Below are 22619 nucleotides of genomic sequence, written 5' to 3'. Positions count from 1 at the left end.
GTTCTGGTTCACTCTCATCAACCTTATTCACAGCAGCAGCAAACAGCGGTGGGTTTTTTGTCCTGCACCAAAAGACAGATAAAGTTAATAACTAGCTGGTGAATGAGGAGCATGTAGTATCTGAAGTGACAGAAATGTCAAGATTCAAGATTGCCTTTATTGTCATTGGGCATGGACATGTCAACGAAATTTGCATTGCAATCCCTGTGTTAGAAACAAAGATAATAAGAAAGATAATAAAATAAAATAAAGATAGTCGAATAAATTAAACCAACATGCAGTAAAAATATGCGTAAATGCAATACAAATATACCAGAAAAAAAAAAATATTAAGACAATAAAAATATACCAAGAACAGCTGAGTATATACTAAAATGTGATATCCCCTCAGGAGTTGGTGGAGACCAAAACAGAGCAAATAGGAGGGTGAAGTTTGGACTTGCATTTGTTTGTTTGGCCAGAAATATGACTCTAAATGAATGTCAGTGTCAGCTTAACTTATTATAAAGACATTCGTAATCACCGAGTACTTTGGTACTCCCAGATTTAGCCCTGTTGCAGTCTGTATTCATAGATTATAAATATAAATATCATAATATATATGGTGAGCATGTCAGCAAACAATTGGTTGTTTACACATTGGCCACACAGCCAGGCTTTGGTTTGCAGTCATGTTTGTGTCCACCTGATGAATATAAGTTATGTTTTGGTGCTGAAGGGGTAGTGTACAGTGGGTTTTTAAAACTTTTTTGGCTGAAAACAGCAGCCTTCCACCACTGAGATGCCAAAACCCTCTGAGTCCTGAGGTGGAACAGACGAATCGGGTGATAATCCTCTGTGGGTTCGCCACTGTGAGCTTCACCTTGAAAAATGCATTTAAGTGGTTGCAGGTGCACATGCACAACATGTATGGTTCCAGCCCTCACTGACAATCAGTACTGTGCCTGGCATTTGCATTTGGGTTCACAGCATTCACCTGATGAGACAAAAAAGGAACATACATAACCCCAGAGCCAAATCCGGATTGCTCTGGTGAAACGCCCTTTCTTTTCCTCTCCCTCTGCTTCTTCATCTGTTTTTTATTTCCTACACACACACATGACCAAACGAACACATCACAGACAGCGGAAGTGGAGGAATTCCCAAGTGGCCTCAAGCCAAAAAACTCATCTCTCTTAAAATGAGCTCCCCATCACTTGCCTGGGCTTTTGGAAGAGTAATATTCTGAATCCCGCATGCCAGGACACACGGCTCCCTCAGCTTTACACATCTCCACCAGGCTCGAGAGGCACGGCCCTCATTAGCTGAGTGTTAAATATTTAACGCTCCCCAAACTACAGAGAGCGAAACAGTGGGCAAGAAAGAGAAAGAAGAAAAACGTGCAGTAAACTTGACGCAAACACTGTGTTGTGCGTTGAACTCGTACCCAGCAGATGACGTAGTTTGAGAATGTTTTTGCACACAAAGTCAGCTTTATAGGGAAAATCAAGAATTATATGTTTACTTTCTGTCCTCTTTCTGTCTGGTTTCTTTTATCCTTTTTAATGAAACACCCCAGAGAGAACAGGCTATTGGCATTTTTGAAGTTTAGAACACACACACACACACACACACACACATGAGTTGTGTTTCCATCCCTTCAGGGGACATTACACATTCTTGGAGTCTTAACGAGTCTTCACCCTAAATGTCTTGATTTATGTTGTGGGGACTTGGGCGTTTTGTCCCCATAAGGAAGGCAAGACCTCACAGTGTGACTGTGCAAACAAATATACATGAGTAATACACATCAGCACGCACACACAAACACACACTTGCATCAGCTCCTCAACATTAACATTAATGCATTCAGCGCTATCATCTCTTTCAAACGCTAAACTCAGTGATGCCTGGTGTACAAATCTATATTCACAAATAAAGCTTTTCTGTGATGTATTTAAAAAATGCAGTTAATTTACATAATACACACAAAAATAAGCATGCATTAACACAGTCAAATGCAGGCATGTGGAGCTTTTTGTGAGTTCAAACTGCATATGCCACACATAACCCTTTGAAAAAGGTTCAAACCAGCAGCTTTGCAAAGTCAGATTTGCTTCTCAAGCTTCGTCGCCTCTTACTCCATGTGTCTGTCTCCTTGTTTTTCAGTCTGCCATGAGAGGAGCAGCTGCCTGAAGGCAGGCTTTGTTAGTGGCATATCGTGAGTGCATCATGACCCCCCTCTAATATAATCAGTGAATTACAACAGCATCTAATGGCATTAGGACCTGGTGACACTCATTGAGTCCACTTAAGTCCTTGCATGTCTCAGATTCTAGAGAGCTGGAGCAGGGAGCTAAAAGAGTGACAGCTGTCCAAACAGCACTGCTGCCTGGTGAGACGGCAGAATTACAATGAGGAGTCCTCACACTGAAAAATCTGCACTCCAAATCTGTCAAATTCTTCAAAGAGGATCTCTCTTATCTCGTCTTGAGGCACCTTCGGGATCTTTAGCTCCGATAATCTGTCTGAAGGGGATTTTTAAGGAGTTTAAGTGAGTTGAGCTCCATTTTGTCAGATTCAAAATTTAACATATTTGTCCAAAATGCAAATCTGAATCAGAAACTTCAGAGACAGAGGAGTGCTCTTGCTTTGCCTCCACACTTGGACTTTAACAGATGACTATTTATCACTATGAATTAATCTAATGATTATTTCTGCTACCAATCATTTGATCTGTAAAAATGTGGAGAATTTTCCAGAGCACAAGGTGACATATTCAGAACAGTCCAAAAACAAACATATTCAGTTTTACTAAAAGGTAAGACAGGGAAATGCTGCAAATTAACATTTAAGTATCTGGAACCAGCAAATGTTCGACTTTTCTGTCTGAACACGAATAAGAAGCTACAACCACAGCATCGTTGTAGAAAGATGAAAAGATACTTTCCTGAAATCTTCCTGTTGATTTAACAATTATATTAAGGAAACAAAGACGAGTCTACAGGCGTGCAAGCAGCTTTCTGAGGCTGTAATCAGGCACAGCTGTGCTTTACAACTAATTGCTAACATTGTTAGCTTAGTTAACATCATGCTAGCATAGTTGGCAATTAACTTTCTGTCTATTGACTAATTGGTTCATGTGAAGCTCTTTTAAGGTCACAGTGGGAACTTCAGACCCCAGCTGGTTGTGACCGCAGCGCAGGGGGACCCAGCTCCAAGCTCTGAGGCTGAATTTTAAGCCAAAAACTGCAGTTCCACAAACGGCCACTTGGGGCTGGCTCAATCCACATTGACCTCCATATTAAGGAGAAATAAACATGCTTACAGCCTGGAACAAAAAAAAAAACGTTTTTTATAGCTAATTTCCCTGCTCATGAGAACCTTTTAAACAACTCACTAACTTAAAATACGTTCAAGCTTATTTAAGATAAGCATGTTTTGGCAAACACCCTTCACTTGGCCCGCCACAGCTCCACCCACGCTCCATCTCTTTGTCCATTGTTGAATTAGCTGGGAGTTTAGCAGGGTCAGACATCACTAAGATGTCACTGAGCTTCACAGTGGCTATACAGCCTGTATTCTCTACATTATGTTATGACTGGCTGTAGCTATAATTAGCCAGTGTTCATAGCCATGGGACGGCTAGCTGTGGTCATTGCTGTTGCTGTGTTTATGGCTGTGGCCATGGCTGTGACACTTTTAAAGAGCGTGACACTGGCCTGGCTGTGCAGGCTGACTGTTGTGGTGAAGCTATTCCTTGTGGTCCATTGGCAACACATCTCTCGTATGCGATAGAAGCGCTGGGTCCAGATCCAAGTGGCTTTACGATCTTCTTCTTTCTTGGCTAATTGGAGAAAAAAAGAATAGTCACAGTACAGCTACTGTAGCCATATAGCATCATAGAAACAACCACAACAGCAGCTGTAGCCCATAATCATGTCCTCAGTTACAGGGTCAACCATAATTCAACCCACAGTGAGGCAGAGCAGCTGCAGCTGTGCTCGCAGCCAGTGGCTGCGCACTGAGCGCACGGAGCGCAGTCTTTTGTAAGGAGCTGTAATCAGCTATGGATGCATGATGTAAAGTGTCATGTCATCCTCTGTTTTATCTGCACAAAGTTTCACTAAACCGACAGCTCTCCCAAGGACTGGACCGACCCAACAACTGTTCCTAAGGATCAGGAGGAACACTAAAGTTTTTACAAGTTCAGAAATACAAAAAAAAAAAAAAAACCCAGCTGTGCCCCACATAAAACGTCCGAAATGAACTCAGCATCGTTAGCACTGTGTCGTTAAAACTCAGGAGGTTAATTTGAACCAAGAAATAAAGGGAGCCAAAAGAAGTTGTTCTAACTTCAGCACCAATTTCAGATTAAGAATACATAAACAGAAGCTAAATCGATTGCTGTCATTATTTATTCATACCTGAGCTGCACTTAATTCTCTGATTAACGCATACTATTTGCTCCTCGCATGATAAACACAGGGTTCAAGGCCCTTGAAGCTGCTCCGAATGCAACCTGGTTACTGATGAGGACTCAGCGTTAGACAAGTTCGTATTCATCTGCAGCTCACTTCTATTGACGTCAGCAACAAAAAGAAAACTGTGAACAATGCTGAGCTCAAGGCTGTGATGATTCACACATGAACACACATACTTGTATTATTATTCTGCTTTTGCAGCTGAGTCATGTAGCAGGCAACACCTCGCTCAGAAATAATAGGCAGATTTTCAACACCTGATCATCCTTTTTACCTTTTTTACTTTGCAGTCACTTCAGACCACTTCTAAACACACTCCTATTGACGAGCAAAGACAAGAATGAAGGGCTAGGTGGAATAGTTGATATTGCCTTTAATATGTAAAGTGGTCCGTTTTCTTTGACTTTGACTTCTTTGAAAGCTCCTCTGGGAGCTGCCCTGGTGTATTAATTATTAACTCTATCATACTGACTTTACAACTGAAAGTGGAGGAATGCATTAAATGACAGCAGCAGACAATCACTGACAATGTGTATGCTGACAGCAAGTGAGGTGCACTGTCGGATGTGGAGAAAATGCAAACAGCGATGCAGGTTAAAATCAATATCACAGTACTAAAAAGGATATTTATGTTGTATACACACAATATGGCAATGCAGAGTAGTGGAAGAAGTACTCTGATCTTCTACTTAAATAAAAGTAGCAATACCACAGTATAGAAATACCCTGTTCCAAGTAAAAGTCCTGCATTCAAAATTGTGCATAAGAACTAAAGTAAGCATCAAAATATAACTGAGTTAGCAAAAGTTAAACGATTATTACTAATTCTAATTATTGATGCATTGATGCATTAATGTGCTCTTCACTTTAATGTTACAGCTGGTAAAGGCGGAGTGAACCATATTATTTATTTGATCTGTGAGATGTAGATTAGAGGTGTAAAGTAGATGAAAATGGAAATGCTCAAGTAATTGCAACTCAAAATTGTGCTTAAGTACAGCTCATGAGTAAAGTTACTTACCTGTGTGTTTGGACAGCATACGTCTCCTCATGGACGCCACTCTTTGGAAATAACTGGATCTTTCCAAGCCTGAACTTGCATTACACTTCCCTGCACGCATTGCTCCTCAACTTCCTTGCCAGTGCGCTCGTTGCGTGACGCCCCACCTGGATCTACTGTGTCTGCAGAGCTGACCCAGTTGGTAGGTGATGGCTGGATTAACCAAGATTAGTGGAAAAACATGGTCAAACTGTTCTAAATTAGAGTTTACAATCAATTTATTGGCTGTGGTTTTCAGATCTGAGAAGAACTTTAAAGCTGGATTTTTATTAGAGCGGTAACTACCCAGGATATTGAAACCATCGCGCATTACAGGATGCTTCTCTAAAAGCAGAAATAAAAACTATGCCCCCGCTCATTTGCCGTTATTCAGCCTCTTTATTTGAATGTTTTCTCCTGCCTCCTTCCTGTGTTATAGCAGTTGAGGGAAACAGGGTTTATCAGAGGATGTTGTCAGAGAGAAACATGAGAAGACACCACTCTCATGTATAAGTGCAAATATGAAGCTTCAGCCAGCAGCAGGTTAGCTTAGCTTAGCATAACAACTGGAAACAGGAGAGCTAGTCTGGCTCTGTCCAAAGCTACCACAACTTGTTCTTCTTACACTTTGATTTTTTTAAGTGTGCATTAAACAAATGATATGTAACGTGTTAATTAGCAAACTCCTGACAGAGCCTTGCTAGCTTTTCCCCCGTTTCCAGTCTTTGTGCTAAGATAAGCTAACAGGTTGCTGTAGCTTCGTAAAATCAGCCAGAAAGTGAAAAAGTGCCTTTCAAGAAAAGCTTTTCCTCTGAAGTTTTTTTTTTTTTTTCAGAAAAAGCAGTTAAATTAGTTAAAAGTTAGTAGTTTGATGAACTAACTTTTGATTTTGCGAGCCGACACATCAGCAGTTACCTCCAGTGGTTCTATGGCTAACGTGAGCCAAGAAATGTTATCTTTAAACAGTCCCCAAGGTTCAGCATTCATTATTCATCCAGTGCAATCAATACAGGAGGGATAACACGCTGCTGGCCTCGACTGTGGATCCAGAAAACAGTTCATGTAAAAGTTTATTTACATAGCGTTTTTTTGTATAGTGGAAAAGCTCAGAAGAGGCTTCACAGTTACAGGACTTACGAGGATTGTTGTCTTCTCCTCCTTTTTTTAATCAAACCTTTTTACTGATCTGAGTATCTTTAAGGTAAATATATAAAACACAGTTGTAGCTTTTGCCATTTTATAAAGAAGTCCAAGTGCAGTTTCTCTGTAAATAATTTACTGTCAAATCACGTTGCTCAATTTAACGATTAGGTTCAAGTGGGGCTGTTAGCAGATTCCTTTCTTTATAGTGGAACAATTCGGCACATTTGCCCATGAATGAGAGCAAATACAGACCAGATGTGGAGTGAACCATGTGACCAGTATTAGTACCCAGGTGCCATTGTCTTTCAACAGCAAATCACATGCCAAGATATTTCACAGCAAAACAATAATCAAGAGCAGCCAATAAATCAGTCGACTTTAAATCAGGTCAGTGTAGTTCAGCAGAGAGACGAACCAAGGTGCCAGCCCATGATCTGACAAGTACTTAAGTACAATTTTGAAGTACTTCTGAAGTACTGAAGTACTTTATGCTGTGAGTGAAATGAGTACTTTCACTTCTAATACTTTAAATACATCTTGCTGGTTGCTGATAATACCTCGTTCTTTTGCTTACATTGGCTAACATTTTGAATTCAGGACTTTCACTTGTAATGGAGTATTTTCAGACTGTGGTATTTCTACTTTTACTTAAGTAAAAGATCTGAGTACTCTTTCCACCACTGGAAAATCTGGACAACGGTGAGACTTCAATCAGATGCAGAAACCCACCTCTGCAACAATATTATTGCACAATTGATGTAAAGATAAACACAAACAGGCCACAAGGTGAACGTTTTATAAGCGGTTCGGTTCATAAGCAGTTGGTTGTGATGTTGATGTGCGGCCTTTGAAGTCAGATCATATTGCTATTATTTCATACATAATCTCCCTCCCTGCCTCCCTGGAGCCTACAGGAGTTTGTAGTTTAACCAAAAAACATCCTGCTCGCTTTGACAAAGATGGACTCCACGTGTTTCAGAGATCTACTGAACTCCACCCATACACTCAGGACACAGGACATCAAAACCAGGTAATTTACTCTATGTGTGCCCTCTGAAGATGCATCAAATAGACTGACCTCACTCTAAAAACATTTCCCAAGTTGCACATGGCTTTTAATGGGTGAAAACATGCCAGAAAAATGCAAACGAATAACCTGGTTGTGGTTTCCATCTTATTTAAAGAATTGCTCTCATTAATCTTTAAGATGATGTTGGCTATGTTAGTTATTGTGATTGGAGAGTGATCCCTCCAGCCTAGCAGCAACATGCTTTGATTCTGCAACCCTGGAAGGTTTTAACTGCTAAATCAGTCACTGTTCGGGGTTTATTTGCAATCTTATTACTACTATTATTTGCAATTATGTGCAACTGAATTAATAAATCAAGATAATCTTGACATTCCTGACGTAGGCTGGAATTTCTGTGCTTCTAAATGAAAATCACAAAAAAAAACAGATTTTTCTGGTAAACGACTATAACTGTTTCATAATATTTATATGATGCATAAGTAAAAGAAAAACTATATTCACCTACACAAGCCATCTAAAAACAGCCAAATCCAAGTGGAATATTCAGTCCATGAAATAAGAAGTTTCACTTCATCAGTACATGATTAGTTGTTAATGTGGTGCAGGTGGGCTCGATCCATTCCCACAACTTGTTACCTAACTGAGTACAAGCACATGCAGAGAGAAAAAAAAAAAAAACTGTTCCCTTATGGGCATTTTCCAAATCTGTTTTCACACTGGCAACAGTTTTAATGGAAATGAAATTAGGGCCTTTGAAGGACTTCAGAGTGAGTGTTATTGATCAATCGCACACAGAGAGAACAACACAATGTGCTAATCTGGATAATCCAGAGAAAGACATTCTGAATGGAAATGTGTTTTTAACCACGTTTTAATTTGTTAAAACCCCTGAAAACAACATGTGTGCTGCACTGTTTTAATCACATAGTGTGTGTTTATATCTGCGGTGGCGCCCTACAAACTCAGCTATGCTCAGTTATACGCTTTTTGTGGGCTATACTTGCTGACTCAGTGATTAAAGAATAAACACATTAAGGTAACACATACTTGAAATCATTTTTTATTGACACACAAAAAAGACAATTACAGGCACTTGTAAAGTCATTTGTCTTTACTTTGAGATACCAAAACTTGTCCTGGTCTGTTTTTCGAGTTCATCAGACACAAATACCAGTGAAAACACTGAATTTCTCCTGTTTGCCTACAGGAAACATTTGAGGGACCTGTGCTCCACTGCATTTGTTCTCAGTTTTTACTATTTGTATTTAACCTTTGGGTTGGTCTGGCTGGCTGTGTCTCAGTTCAGGCAGGTTCAAGCCACCTCAGAAAACCAGAGATCATTTCCACTGATAGTTTGTAAAACATTTAGAATGTTAGAATGAAAACTCTACCTTTACTTTGCTTGAAGCAAGTTCAAATAAGTGCAGAAAAAAATTACGAATGCTTCTTTATTGAGGGTTGGGCAGATCTACCTCAGGTTGAGTTTCCTTTAAGAAAAGAGGCCAGAAACATATTCTTGGGACCATGATGGCTGTTGATCCGAGGCTGATCTTGATGAGACACATTTGGAAGTTGAAATGAATGTCTCACTTTGTCTCTCACTGCCAACCTCTCTTTGCTCTCAGTCCCATACAGTCCCTCCTCTGTATCCTGTGTTTTTGGCTCACTAAACTTTATTTGTCCCCTCCCTGCTGCCTTCAGTCTCCTTTGTCAACACTGCTGTCCTGCAGTCTCAGGACACTCTCCAAACGTTTCGCCCTAATGGGTGGCAACTGATCATACTTATCGAAACCAAACTCTGAATGCTGTTGTGGTAGACGGAAGAGCAGCAAGTGGTTCCTCAACACCTGGAAATGACACAAAGACAGTGAGAAGGAGGTGAGAGGCGCAGCAGAAGGGACCACCCCTTAAGCCAGTGATTCTACCTCAGCAACCAGGCATGACTAGACAATAGCTCCTGGCAGCTGCAGAAGTACCGGCTGCCATAGAGGGGTCTGTGGAAATATTGTAGAGTAGCTCAACTGATTTGAAAAAACAGAAAGACTGATTTGATTTTAAACTGTTTAAATTCCACGTTTTGGAAATGAAGAGTGCATGAAAACCAATTAGTCAGCAAACAGCCAAAAAGCCAAAAAAACAGAAAAGGGATTGAAATAGGTAGCTTATTTAGTGAGCTCCGTTAAAGGTAAGGGTTTTAAATATGTGGTCAGCAGGGGCTGAAATAGCTTTAAAAATGAATAATAACTGTTTTCAATATATATAAGGTTTTAATAAGTAGCTTAAGATAGTGGATACACTTAAACTGCTGAAACAGACAGCTTTAAGTAATAGATGTGTCCACATTCTGCCTCTTCAAGTGGTCACAATACAAATGCAAACTGGATCAGACTAACCTAAACATTTAGAGTTCAACCATATAAAAGAATCACTGTAACAACAATCACTTTTGTATAATGAAAAGTATTAAACAGCATCCAGGATAAAATAATTCTAATGAACATATTAAGAACATAACTTGATGTCAATAATGGGGTAATGTGATCTGCAGGGGTTGTGAACTGCTGGTGGATACAAAGCCTTCAAGTAAAGAGTAAAGATGATACTGATGGAAGATGAAAGAAAATGATAATAAGGGAGCAAGATGATGACGAAAATTACAGAAAACATGGAATTAAGACAACAACTAGGTGTTAAAAGACACCATGGAGAAACTGATGCTCTTAGATGTTGAACTGATTACATAAAGGAATACAGATGAGAGGATTGGCACATACACAGCTAGCCCTAAGACATAAAAATCAGAAAAATGTGGAAGATTTGGAACAAATGAAAAAAGTAAGAATGGATTGTAAGAAAAGGCGCCCAGAAGGCGCCCAGTAGGATAACAGTGACTTGGATGGCGGAGATGAAAAAACAGCAAGAAACAGGCTGAGGAATGAAAACATAATCAGAAAGTTTCATGAGAGCCGAAGGAGAAGGGTTGTCACAATCAATAAACACCTCACAGCGTGTAAAGATCAGAGAGAGAGAAAGTAGTACCTCGTCACTCAGGTAGTAGATTTTCCTCAGCATGCTGATTCGAGCTGCTTCAACCTCCTGGAAAAGGACGAGAAAATTAAAGATCAAAGTACTGACTCATCACACCTCACCCACATGTGTGAATGTTTTCAGCTCCACTGCTCTCAAATAATGTCTTTGTGGACGAAGTAAACAAGCTGAAGTTGCTTAATGTGATAGGACATTAACCCCAAACCTCACAGTTCAATAAAAGTCACATAGCACAACTTTAATCAATTAATAGGAGGGATGAATTTGAGGCTCCTCCATTCACAGTTAATCAATAACATGAGGAACGGCTTTGTAGGCACAAAAAACTCTTAAAGATTTTGCATCCAATGAGCTCATGTTTGGCATAGAAAATGTGTGTGTGCCCCCGTAAAACCACAGAGTACTTCTCACAAACCTAGCCTCCTATTTAGTGCAGCTGCAGCACCTTCTGGATTTCTTTAACCGTTACATATGTGGCTGCTTGTCTTAGGTTTCACTGTGGCTGATTTAAAAAGCCACAAAGCACAATCTTAACATGAATGCAACACAAAACGCTTCTTCAGGACAGGCTTGGATTCATTTCCTGAAGCCTTCGGGGAGCCCTTCTCGTAAATCTGAAAAAGACTCCCAGTGGAGACAGAAATCACATATCCCATATCACGTTTCTTTTACAGTCCTCCATGCGTAGTCAGTGTGTGTGTGTCATGCAGTGCTGTACCTGTGCTGCAGCGTCCTGCGAGAAGATGAAGGAGTTCACGTGAGACAAGGCAACCACATATAGGACAGGACACCAGCGAGGCTTCAGGGTCCCCGTTACCAAAGAGCGGAAATAGAGGCGTAGGAGAGGGAGGGAGTCTTCAGGGGGAGACGTGAAGCGCTCGATTGGGATGGAGAGCTTCGTACAGGACACAGAGATAATAAATGGATTCAATCAGGTGTTTCATGATGACCATAAAAAGTAGTAACATCCTCATCATTACCTGTTCCACAGTGACTCCCAGTGACCTCAGTATCCCCACATGTTCTCCAAACACAGCCAGCCTCATGCTGGCGCTGTACCTCCTCTGCAGGGGTAAGAGGACCCAGCAGCCAAACAGACGATCTCCAAAGGACACAGCTTCATACTGGGTCAAAAGAGCAGAGTACAAGTCCTGGAAAGAGGCTAGACCTGGAGGAGGGACGTTCAGATCCAAAGAGTCCAGCCGGGATTGCCTATGAATGAGATGTAACTGGAGCTTAGCCACCTCTCTCTGTGCTCAGTTTAGATTTTGCACTATAAGAAGAAAGATATCAACTATTTTCAGACCTGGTTAGCAGCCTGAACAGACCCCAGGTCAGCCTCTGAACAGGCCTCTCCAGGAACAAGTCACTGGAACACAGGAACGCACAGGACAGGCGGGCGAGCTTGGCAACGGGAAGGATCACCTAGAAGGGAACAAAATGTTCCGGATGTTAGTTACAACAACGAGTGTATCTATTTAATATCATTATATATATATGTTACATTCCCTGACAGAGATACACTAGAAGAGAAGTTTATTATTATTATTGTCATTATTAATCAATAAATTAGATAACTGTTTCATCTCTGACTGTTGTCAGGGTCTCAGGAAAGGGGATGTTGTCTCTGTAAAGCCCTTTGAGGCAATTTGTGCTAAACTAATAGAATTGGCCTGCCTTGTCTCTGTACCTTTAGTGCTTCCTCCCTCCAGACCTCCAGCAGCAGCAGCCATTGCAGACAGTGGGTCACCGCCTGCAGAGCCCCCTGTGGGAGCTCCTCCACCGCCAACCCTCCACCGTCAGACACTCCCGATCGCTCATACAGGCTGACGAGCGGGAGGAAAGACCAATCTGACGGCACGGTGGGCCCAGTGAGCTCTGGGAGGAGATGGGAGTTGATCCAGGGGTTGCGGCCGAGCAGAGCGTCTCGGGACGTCAGCACGGATGGCTCCAGGTGGGCCAGGTGAGTTAGGAAGCAGCCTCGTATGGACGCCAGCTGGACGCAGGCTTCTCTCAGGAGCGCTCCAACGGTCTGGAGAGAGGGGGAGGTGGGGTGTTGCGTTTTCTCTTGGAGTTTCAGCTCTCCCAGTTCTACAGCCTCAGGCCCTCCACTGTGGGCCTCCCTGGAAAGCAAACACATGAGCATTAACTGAGTAATACTGGAATAAAGTGGAAACGAAGAATGTGGAGCATCACTTTTGGTGGAAATGGGTCAGCGGCTAATTTGATCTAGTTTCAAAGAAATGTAATTTGGAAGAGAATATAAATTAAGAAATTAGATTATGGTCATCAGACCAAACAGAAATCTAAGCAACTATCATTAGAAATAATGCATATCATGCACTCACCAAAGCAAAACAAACAGAAATAACATTTTGGGATCTTAAGGTTGATTATTTGGCACTAAGTGGCAATTAATCCCACATTAAACTTGTTAAAGTAAATCTAAACTCACGATATAAAGTCCTTGTTGAAGATGATGGTGGACAGCAGTTCATGTGCCAGGTACTCACTCCCTGGTAATAACCATGGCAGCAGCACCAGCGCCACCTGGTGGTACAGAGAGGCATGCCTGGCTACTTGTGGCTCAACAGGAACCTGAAAAGAAGCAAAAGGAGTAAAAATGGGGAAAAGACGCAGCTTGATGAGGATGACACATGTAGCAGCCAATAAACATCATCGTATTGCAGATGAAACCTGAATTTACACACAACTGTCTAAAGATCAGTACTTTCTGTTCATAAAAGTCTACTAATGATCTGGTTTTAAAAATGCAATAAACTACATACCAGGATGTGTTATTTGATCATAAAATCAGTTGGAAAGAGGAGATAATGTTGCTGAATGAAACAAAACCCACACTGTATTTTTCATGTCAACAGAACATAGTTCATTGGTGTTTGACTGAAGCTGGAGCCTACAAGTCTGTGCGCCAGCCGGAGCAGCAGGTAAAGGAGGTGGTGTTCATGACGGAGAAGCCAGGCTCTGGTGTGAGATAGGGTGGGCGTAGCCTGACTGCAACTTCGCAGGTAACCAATCACAGCTTCTGACAGGAGGAGGCCAGTGAACTAGAGGTCAAACATGAGAAAGGGAGGAATTGAAATATTGGGTTTTATGTATGTCAGCACAGGATGGGAGAGAGTTACATCTTTCTGTGTTCCTAGTTAAGTGATAGGCCAATGCTGGACCGCCAGGAGGCTGCCACCAAAAAACACAACTTTACTGATTACTTCCACGCATTTGGCTGAAGGTGTGCTTAGCAGTGATATGACCTAATGGAAAAACCTGCAGATTCTGTATTCCTTGGCATGTTATTGTCTGTTCCTGTCCTCAAGTACTCCCTAAAAGTATTTTAACTCGTCAGTGAGAGCTACCTTGCGGCTGAGACCTTTGTGGATGCCCGTGATTGTTCCCAGGAGGAGCCCTAGACCTGTGAGAAGAGGGAAGGGGGAGCTGGGAACAACCAACCCCGGACGGTCCCTCCATCCTAAGCAGGCCAAACCAGGGAGGCTGGGAGTAGTCTCTGGGCCCAGATGACCAGACTGGACATTACACACTACTGAGGAGGACCTGGTGTAAAATAATAGCAGGAAGAATAGTAATAAGAAGAAGAATAAGGAGAGAAAGAGGCGAGCAATAATAACAAAAAAAGCGTGACAAAACATTTTCAAGAGCAATATTTCATAACCAAAAAGACAAAACCGAGGCAACTGCCATCAGACTTACTTTAGGTTCTGTATCAGGCCCTGAACAACATGGTGGGACAGCAGGGGGAGGAGAACCTCAGACGTCAGCACCTCCAGTTCTTGAAGCGTCTCTACTGGCTTGAAACAGTTCTGAAGGCGAGAGTCACACTGCAGTAATTCTAGCTCAAGAATTTATTTGCATTTGACAGCTACTCTCTGCATTTTGATGACATGTAGCCAGAGCTAACACATGCCAACTCTACCTGCCCACTTCATTATGGATCATCATGGATTATCATGGAATTACGGATTTGGATCATGGATGTTTTGCACCTGAAATTCTAATATCCTGTCTTCTTTGTGAGACAACTGATAATGGATTTTTACAAAAAATGTGACCTAGCTGCTACAGGTGCACAGGTTAGAAGCACACAACAGGAAGCGGTACCTGCTTGGAGAGCTGATGGTAGTAAGCTTCTAGGTAGACCAAGTAAGCTGGTATCACAGCGAGGCTGCTCTCTTTCTGGACTGAATTATCAAGGCTCTTCACAAAGCCCTTCAATTGCCCCAACAGGGATGCCTGCAACCCTGTGACATGACCCCATGACACTGGAGGAGGAGGAGGGCACTCTTCTCCCTGAGAGCTGAGAAGATAACATGTAGATTACAAAGGATGCAGGTGCGTTGTGGAGGCGCTTCATTTTGTAGCATTGTTTCATAAAACCACTTCAGCCCTCATCCGTACCTGACCAGGCCGGCCTGTAGCTCTTGATGGCAGCCAGCAGTGTGTGTGACCTGTGTGAGCAGGGAAAGCAGAGCCAGGACCCGCTGAAGCTGCAGAGGCAACAGAGGATCTGAGGGGTCCAGGACTCTGTGAACTGACTGTAAGGCCTTTGCTAAGCCTGGATACAGGTCTCTGTGGGAAAATAATGACAGTGTAGCGACAAAAGACAAGCAGTGCGAGACAAGAGGAGAGAATTAGACGGCTCTTGGAGAGACTAAAATGGTGATGCTGTGAGCTAAAGCATTCTCTGCATGGGTGTACATCCTGGAGGACAACCGGTGCATAAGCAGCTGTTTGTTAACACATTGAAAATAACTTTATAAACAGGTGTTCTTTATTAGGCATGTTTTTTTGTTTACAAATCTTTCTGCCCCTGGCACGCATGTGCTAACTTACGTGTATAACTTGCAGGCCTGCCCATATCCGGCTGCTACAGCCCACAGCCTGTAGGCCTCAGTGGTGATCCTCACGGCCTCAGTCGGCTCCAGCAGCAGCTCACTGGGCTCAGCACTCAGCAGATGAGACAAACGCTCCCTCACTCCAAGAGAGTTTAACTGGAGACAGAAAGATACACTATTAGAAATAACACATGTGGGAATAATGGAGTCGTTCAGATTAATGTATTTGTAGTACTTACTGTGAGCAGAGGTTAAATATGCAAAGAAATCAGGAGGAATTTTAAAATATTTGTATTTCAAAATACAAGCGTGAGATCGTTTGCCTCTTTTTAGAGTTTATGTTTTGTCTTTTACACTCAGTCAGTAACCCCAGAGGTTGCATAACATTCCCGTGAAGTTTTGTGCACAAAATAATGAAGTAATGAAAGGCGTCAGCATACTTCACACGCCACTAGATACATTCATACTAGGCAGCATCCACATGAACACAGTTTATCCAGTAAGGAAAAACCTCTCTGAAACACACAGTTATTCTAATACATGATTAGGCTATGAAACACTGCTGCTAGCACCGGCACCGACAAATTCCACAGCAGCGCTTACCAGTCTGGCACAGGCATGTCTGCCAGCTGTAGCCAATACTCTCAACAACTTCATGGCGCTGGCCAGTGGGAGTCCGTAAACAGACTGAGGAAGGGCCGGCGATGGCGCAGTCCAGGAAGTGGGAAGAAACTCTGACAACACTGTCTCCATCAAGCGAGGACAGTCAAGCACCTGAGAGCGAAATACAATTTCAGGAGTCATGTGTAATGTAATGCAATCCAATGCAACAGCTCTGCCGTGAGTTCTACTATTATATTTCGTTGACACTGTCAGAAAGGTAATAACTCTACTTTATGTTCATTACTAAGGTCATAAAGAATGTCAATAATCAACATGTAGTTAAATTAATGCCTGAATCAAACTGAACATTTTTATCTTTGTAGTGGCAGAATGTCTGGCAGAGCTGTTGTATTTGATCACATTAGATTGTATGAAGTGGCCGGTGAGTGTAGTTCATCGATTAAGTGACTGGACTTGTGGCTGTTATTGTTGCTACCTGAGTGGCAGAAGAGGACGAGTGCCTTGCAAAACGCGTCAGGATCTCCAAGATGTCCTGGACCACTCGAGGAGAAGGTCGGACCACCTCAAGGATGTAACGTAGCCTGGGGAGCAGTTTCATCTTTAACAGACCCTGAAACACAGACGAGAGAGGCAACATTAATAATTTAATGTTCACCTACAGAAAGTCCTCACTACTGTATATACTTACATTATAATTCTGAAAAAGCAAAGGAAAAGAAGTAAAATGTGCATTAAATGAATTCTGCTTGTTTACTTTGATAACATCCTGGCTGGCCACGTCATGATCAGTCTTCCTCTCTTCCTTCTCCTTAGCGGTTTCCCTCATAATTTCGGGCAGCCCTTCATCCTCCTCATCTTCCTCCTCCTGAGCAGATGGCAGCAGGGGGAAGGAGGCCAGGCCACGAAACCAGGAGAAGGTGCAGTCCAAACAATCCTGAGAGGACAAACAAATTGGATATGAACCAGAGGGACTCTGCTGTTTTTTGCTGACAAATTTTGTGATAATCGATCAATGCAACTGTGAATCTGTACGGTGCTTTAACAAATCACTTCATAACCAAACTTTAGTTTTTGAGTCTTCGGAGATCAAAAGACTGTTCACCAGTTTTTTCTATCAAGTCTAAATGCAATACTTCAAGTTGTCTTACTTCATCCTCTGCACACACAAGAAGTGCTTTCAGTGCATGCACAGCTGCAGACATCACTCCCTCCACGCCGTCGTCCAGTGCAAAGCGGAGCAGGAAGAGCAGGCCGGCGTCGAGCAGAGTGGACATCACGCTGCCTTTCAGAACAGTCAGGTACTCACCAGCACGTGCCTGCAGGGCGAGAAATGAGTGACTGCAGACATGTGCCTCTGCAGATATGTGCCACACTGTTTGTGTCTGTTTGCGTACCTTTGAGAGGATGTTGGCCAGAGTGCTGAGGGCCAGACTCCTCTGTTGGTTGACTTGACTCCGAGACAGCAGGAAAAGTTCCTGCAGGGAGTAACCTGCCCGCTGGAGGAAAATCCTTAATGTCAATGTCAACAAAATGAGATGCTAGAATGACATTTAAAACAACAGGTAAAATCTGACTATCTCTTTTCAGAATCCAACTTCCTAGTTTGCAATCACTATGTTAAACGTGCTTTGTTAGTTACTGAATACAAAAGAAAGTCATGAAGAATTGACCTGAAGTTGTTGAAGGAAAACATTTAATAATAATATTAATTTAAAAAAAACTTAAATGTTTTTTACGTATTGCCTACTGACCTCAGGCTCCTCTCCATGGTGATGCAGGCCTAAGTGGGTGGGCAGATCCTCAGTGGGTGGAATCAAGGTCCCCGCAAAGTCAAACCGAGCCTGCATAGCCTATCAGGAAACCACAGAATGTGTTGGCACACACATCGTTTTACCTGTCTGTAAGGCCTCAATGCAGAAAAACTTAATGAAATGCGACATTTGTGCTGAACAGACTGAATGCTTCTTTTTGTTCTACTGGTATTGTAAGAGGTACCTCCCTACCTTCTTAGTTCCTTTCCTTCTGGGTGCAGGCAGGTCTCCGATCCACTCCAGCTTCTCTCGCTCCAGCTTATTCATGTGGACCCATTCCTTCTGAGGCTTCACCGGCAGTTTGTCCCCTGGATTCGCACATGCAGAAGAGCAAAAACAACATTAGTAACAATTTATGATTGCTTGTATTAAGCAGTTACAGCTTAACATAGCAAAAAAAGTGCAGCATGGGGTCATTTCAGTGCTGTAAATCACACTTTGACAGCAATGTTATGTTAGCAAAGTTAGGAAATGACCAAGCTGACAGCACCAAACTTATTAAGTGCTACTGTTGGTTGAAAAATGCATTTAAACTTTAGTTCATGCTGGAGAGACTGAATCTGGCCTGCCACAACAGATCAATACAGACAAAATACTAAAAGACATTTTGCAAAATATATATATATAAAAAAACATCTGGAAAGCTTGTGCTTCTCACAATACTTTTAATATACAAATCTTGCTGTAATATGATATATCCCAGTCACCTGGAGGCCCTCCACTACTCTCCATGGCTATGCTTACAGCTGCTCTGTAAGATGAGGAAATATCTGGCGATCTGTTCTCAACCGAAAGCAAAGATATGTTGTGTTCTCTAACAGGGAAGGTAGAGGAGGCAATAAATAATACTTCCCAGACTAACAAAATGACAAAAACAGCTCTGCTTTTTGGAAAACAGGCATACATGAAGTGCAAGATCAGTCTCCATATGATCCATTAGCAACACTTTTCTCAGGACAGGCAGTATTCTTTGAATGATCTGCAAGAACTTAATTGCAGAGAGTGGCTACTTCTGGCTCGGTTGGGCCTTTCTGCTCATCACACAAAGTGAAGTCAACGATCAGCTTAATGTCTGGATTTTAGCCATACAGCAGAAGCATCCCACATTAGTTATACAATTAGAGGATGGATGTTTGGGAGAGTGAGGATGAGAGAGAGAGAGAGCAGGGAGGAAAATGATCAGGTGGGGGAGATAAAGGCAGGAGCGGAGGCAGAGAAAGCTGGCAGACAGCCACATGTGATGGTCTTCTTTGTGTTGGACAAACTGTCTCATGTAACTCGACAGTCTTAGCAATGAGGTTACAATTTAAAAGTAATGTGAAATAATGATAAAGGATAGTCCTCCCCATGATTTAAATTCTGTTGACTCATGCATATCTCCAGCAGCAGCAGAGAGCAGGAACAACTGACAAGGTGGAAGTGATAAAAGGGTTTATTTTGAATCCATCAAACCTGTCACAGCAGCTGGTGGTGGCAGTTCCTCCTCCTCGTCTCCCTCCATTTCTACTTCTTGGGGTTTCTGAAACAGCACAGCAGCACTGCAGGAGTCTGACTCTCTGCTCACATTTTCAAGAGTAAAGTTTTCCTTGCTGCTTTTGCCCTGGGGGTGTTTAGATGGGGAGGCGGAGATCGGGACGCTCTGGGCTTTGCGAGATCTAACAAACTCCACCAGTCTAGGATCTGGGAAGCAGAAATAATCGGGTTATGTGCAGTGGTACCAACCAAATGGAAAAAAAAAGGTTTTGATGTAATCTACTAGTTAGGACACAAACTCTATACAGACCATGTGTTCATTTTAACATGTATTATATACCAATTACCAATCATGTAGACGACATCACTACCTACCAAGCTGAGATAAGAGTTTCTTCTGCTCCTGTAGTATCTCAGACTGAGACATTCTCTGGAGCTTAGCCTGGTTCTCCATGTGGATCCTTGCGGTCTCTTCTGAGCTTCCTGGGCCCTCAAGCCCCTGACCAGACACCAGTCTGGGACCTGAGACTTCAGATGGCTCTGGTAAGTGGAGAGGAGAGTGCAGACAAAGAGAAAGGGAGACAAACATAATGACGTGAAGAGGGGGCTCTGTGGTGAAAGAGAGAGGAGGTAATTAGAATAATAGAGCTCTAGTCTTCGTTTGATTACCTGCAGCATCACACTGGTCTGTATCCATACTGGGCTCAGGTGTCTGAGCAGCTGCAGGTGCACAGTGTAAACCTGTCTTTCCCTCCTTAAGTCTCTGAGCTGCAATCTGACGCGCAAAGATACTCTTCTTTCCACCAACTGAAGACAGTGGCACCTGGTCGTGAGGAAGATAAACTTCAAAAACTAAGATGAACGCAAACTAAAAATTATTTTCAATCATCTCCAAATTAGTGTGACAGTACAATGAACAAACAGTAAAGTAAAAAGTGAAGAGAAAAGAAGAGAAAAGAAGAGAAGAGAAGAGAAGCTATTTTTTTCACTGGAAATGAACATTTTTAGAATGAAAGGGTTTATACACTTTTAAACATACAATATATGAAGAATGGGCATTAATGTCTTTTTACCTGACTGCTGGTTTCTGAGCGGTGCAACACTTTGGGGAAAGCCAATCCTGTAAGTGCTGGTAGAGATATTGGAGTAGAGCTGGTATCTCTCTCCTTAAAAAATAAAGAAAAAGAATATTACAGATTGGTGAAATGAAAATGAAACACAAAACAAAATTGGTGTATTATGCCAAGCTAAACACGATACCAGCAAACATCAATTACTGAGAAAATCTGCTGAACAAAATCTAAGTGACACACTTGATGCATGTATAGGTTGAGAGAGATCGAACTGGGAAAATAAGCAACTCGATTCAGCAGACAGACAGTCATTGATTCAAGTCACATTTCACAACAGGCACTTACAACGATCCTGGAGAGAAAAGCACTGATGTGAGTGTCATGTCTGTCCAGCCTCTCCTCAGCATCCTCATCCTCAAAAGTGACACGGCTGGCTTTAAAACGAGACTTCTTCGGAGGGGCTGGCGTCAGAGACGGGAGCTGGTCTGGAAGATCTAGAGCAAGCACAAAAGTGGATTTGTGATTTCCATCTTAAATAATCTTACATATATATGGGCCACTATTAGCAGTTACATATAGGATTTAGTGGCATGTGGGGTTGGGGTTGCAGATTGTAACTAACTGAATACCCCTCACATCACCACTACCTTTCCAAGCGTGTACCTAAATCTACAGCAACACTACAGGTACTCATTAGAGCCACTGTTTGGTTTGTCCGCTCTGGGCTACTACAGAAGCATGGCAGTGCAACATGATGGACCATATGTAACAGCACCCACTCCCTCTGTAGATATAAAGACACAACGATTCTTATTTTTTAGGTGATTATACACTAATGAAAACACACTGACAAAGAATATATTCCATTTCTGCCATATTCTGCCAATAGATGCCTCTAAATCCAACACACTTGACCTTGAAGTGTGTAACTTGTCTCAGCCTCATGTTGAGCTTAAAATGTCAACTGCCAAAGAGTCAATTCTCAATAATAAAGACACACACACACGTCATTTACCTTCTATGGTGACAACATCCCTCTGTCTTCCTTCATCCTCCCCGTTAGGTTCCCCTCCTTCTCCTCCAGCCTCGCCTCTCCTCTTGTCAGGTCGGCGGACCACACAGGCAGCAGACAGGGCACCGGAGGTCAGAAACTGCTCCTGCTCTCTCAGGAGGTCTGCCTCAGAGTCAGTTGGCTTGGGACGCCGCAACATCCCTCTGAAGGACGCAAGAGATATTGAATAACACTGGTGTGTCTAAATTTTCTTTTCCTATCTGTTTGTCTCTCTCTCTTTGCTTCAACCTGAACCCAAGCAGCCATCTCTCCAACACCTGACCACGACCTAAAGCCTAACACCACTGATGAAGAAACAGACTTTGATACAAGAGTATGGGAAAGGTTATGATGACTGAAAGGGCCCAAAGCTGCTGGGGGCACACAAAAATAACCGTTACGCCCCTGATAACAAATGAACGATGACATTTTAACTGAACTGAGCTGAAACTCTCAAGCTGTCCTCTGACTCATCATACCGCGCTGAGCTGATAACTACACCTGGCAAACTGGAAGCCATCGTAATATAAGAAAAAAAAATACTGTGAATTCAACAGAATGTCTCATCTGCTTAAGCATGAAGGCTGAATTTGGTTAGCATGGCTAATCGTAAACCCTAATAAGTTAACGTTTGTTTCGAAGTGTAACAAAGGACGGAAAGTGACAAACTTACACTAATGAACCATATAAATCAGGCACATTTAACGTTAGCCAACATCAAAGCTATTTTTTGGTTGTTTTTGTTTTCACGTGTAGTGAAGTTTACATCCGACACGCACCGGCGGGGACGAATGTAACGTTAGCTTAACGTTAGCCTTAAAATCTCAAACCTCACTCAGTTGGAGCTGATACTATCCAACACAATATCAAACGATATCGCAACAATATGTCTGTCTTTTCCGCGTGAAAATATGCAATTGCTGTGTTAGCTAACCTGCTGTTGCTGAATCCGTGGACAAACAACACGTAGTAGACCGCGCGGAAGATTTTTAATGT

The 22619-nt window shown here is 42.3% G+C and overlaps 1 protein-coding gene across 2 annotated transcripts; it reads right to left on the bottom strand.

Moving 5' to 3' along the window:
* Window positions 1-8719: 8719 nt before the first annotated feature.
* rpap1 (RNA polymerase II associated protein 1) lies at window positions 8720-22592 on the bottom strand. Of its 2 annotated transcripts, none has more exons than XM_041953502.1 (27): window positions 22558-22592; window positions 21588-21787; window positions 20918-21066; window positions 20573-20665; window positions 20169-20322; window positions 19875-20039; window positions 19479-19706; window positions 18219-18334; window positions 17967-18065; window positions 17610-17711; window positions 17364-17531; window positions 16970-17149; window positions 16691-16825; window positions 16195-16365; window positions 15590-15747; window positions 15155-15325; window positions 14858-15053; window positions 14450-14559; window positions 14098-14293; window positions 13645-13791; window positions 13179-13321; window positions 12414-12846; window positions 12030-12148; window positions 11704-11935; window positions 11442-11618; window positions 10715-10771; window positions 8720-9522 (listed from the first exon to the last, which is right to left on the bottom strand). In XM_041953502.1, the coding sequence occupies exons 2-27, from the start codon at window positions 21781-21783 to the stop codon at window positions 9373-9375; spliced, it is 4245 nt and encodes a 1414-aa protein (XP_041809436.1). In that variant the 5' UTR covers window positions 21784-21787; window positions 22558-22592; the 3' UTR covers window positions 8720-9372. The 2 variants fall into 2 exon arrangements, with proteins under 2 accessions (XP_041809436.1, XP_041809437.1); XM_041953503.1 differs by lacking the exon at window positions 22558-22592 and adding an exon at window positions 22297-22337.
* Window positions 22593-22619: the final 27 nt, after the last annotated feature.

The sequence above is a fragment of the Chelmon rostratus genome, chromosome 15, assembly GCF_017976325.1.
Source record: "Chelmon rostratus isolate fCheRos1 chromosome 15, fCheRos1.pri, whole genome shotgun sequence".
Taxonomy (NCBI): Eukaryota; Metazoa; Chordata; class Actinopteri; order Chaetodontiformes; family Chaetodontidae; genus Chelmon; species Chelmon rostratus.
The sequence above is the reverse complement of the archived record's forward strand: the minus strand, read 5'-3'. Positions and strand labels throughout refer to the sequence as shown.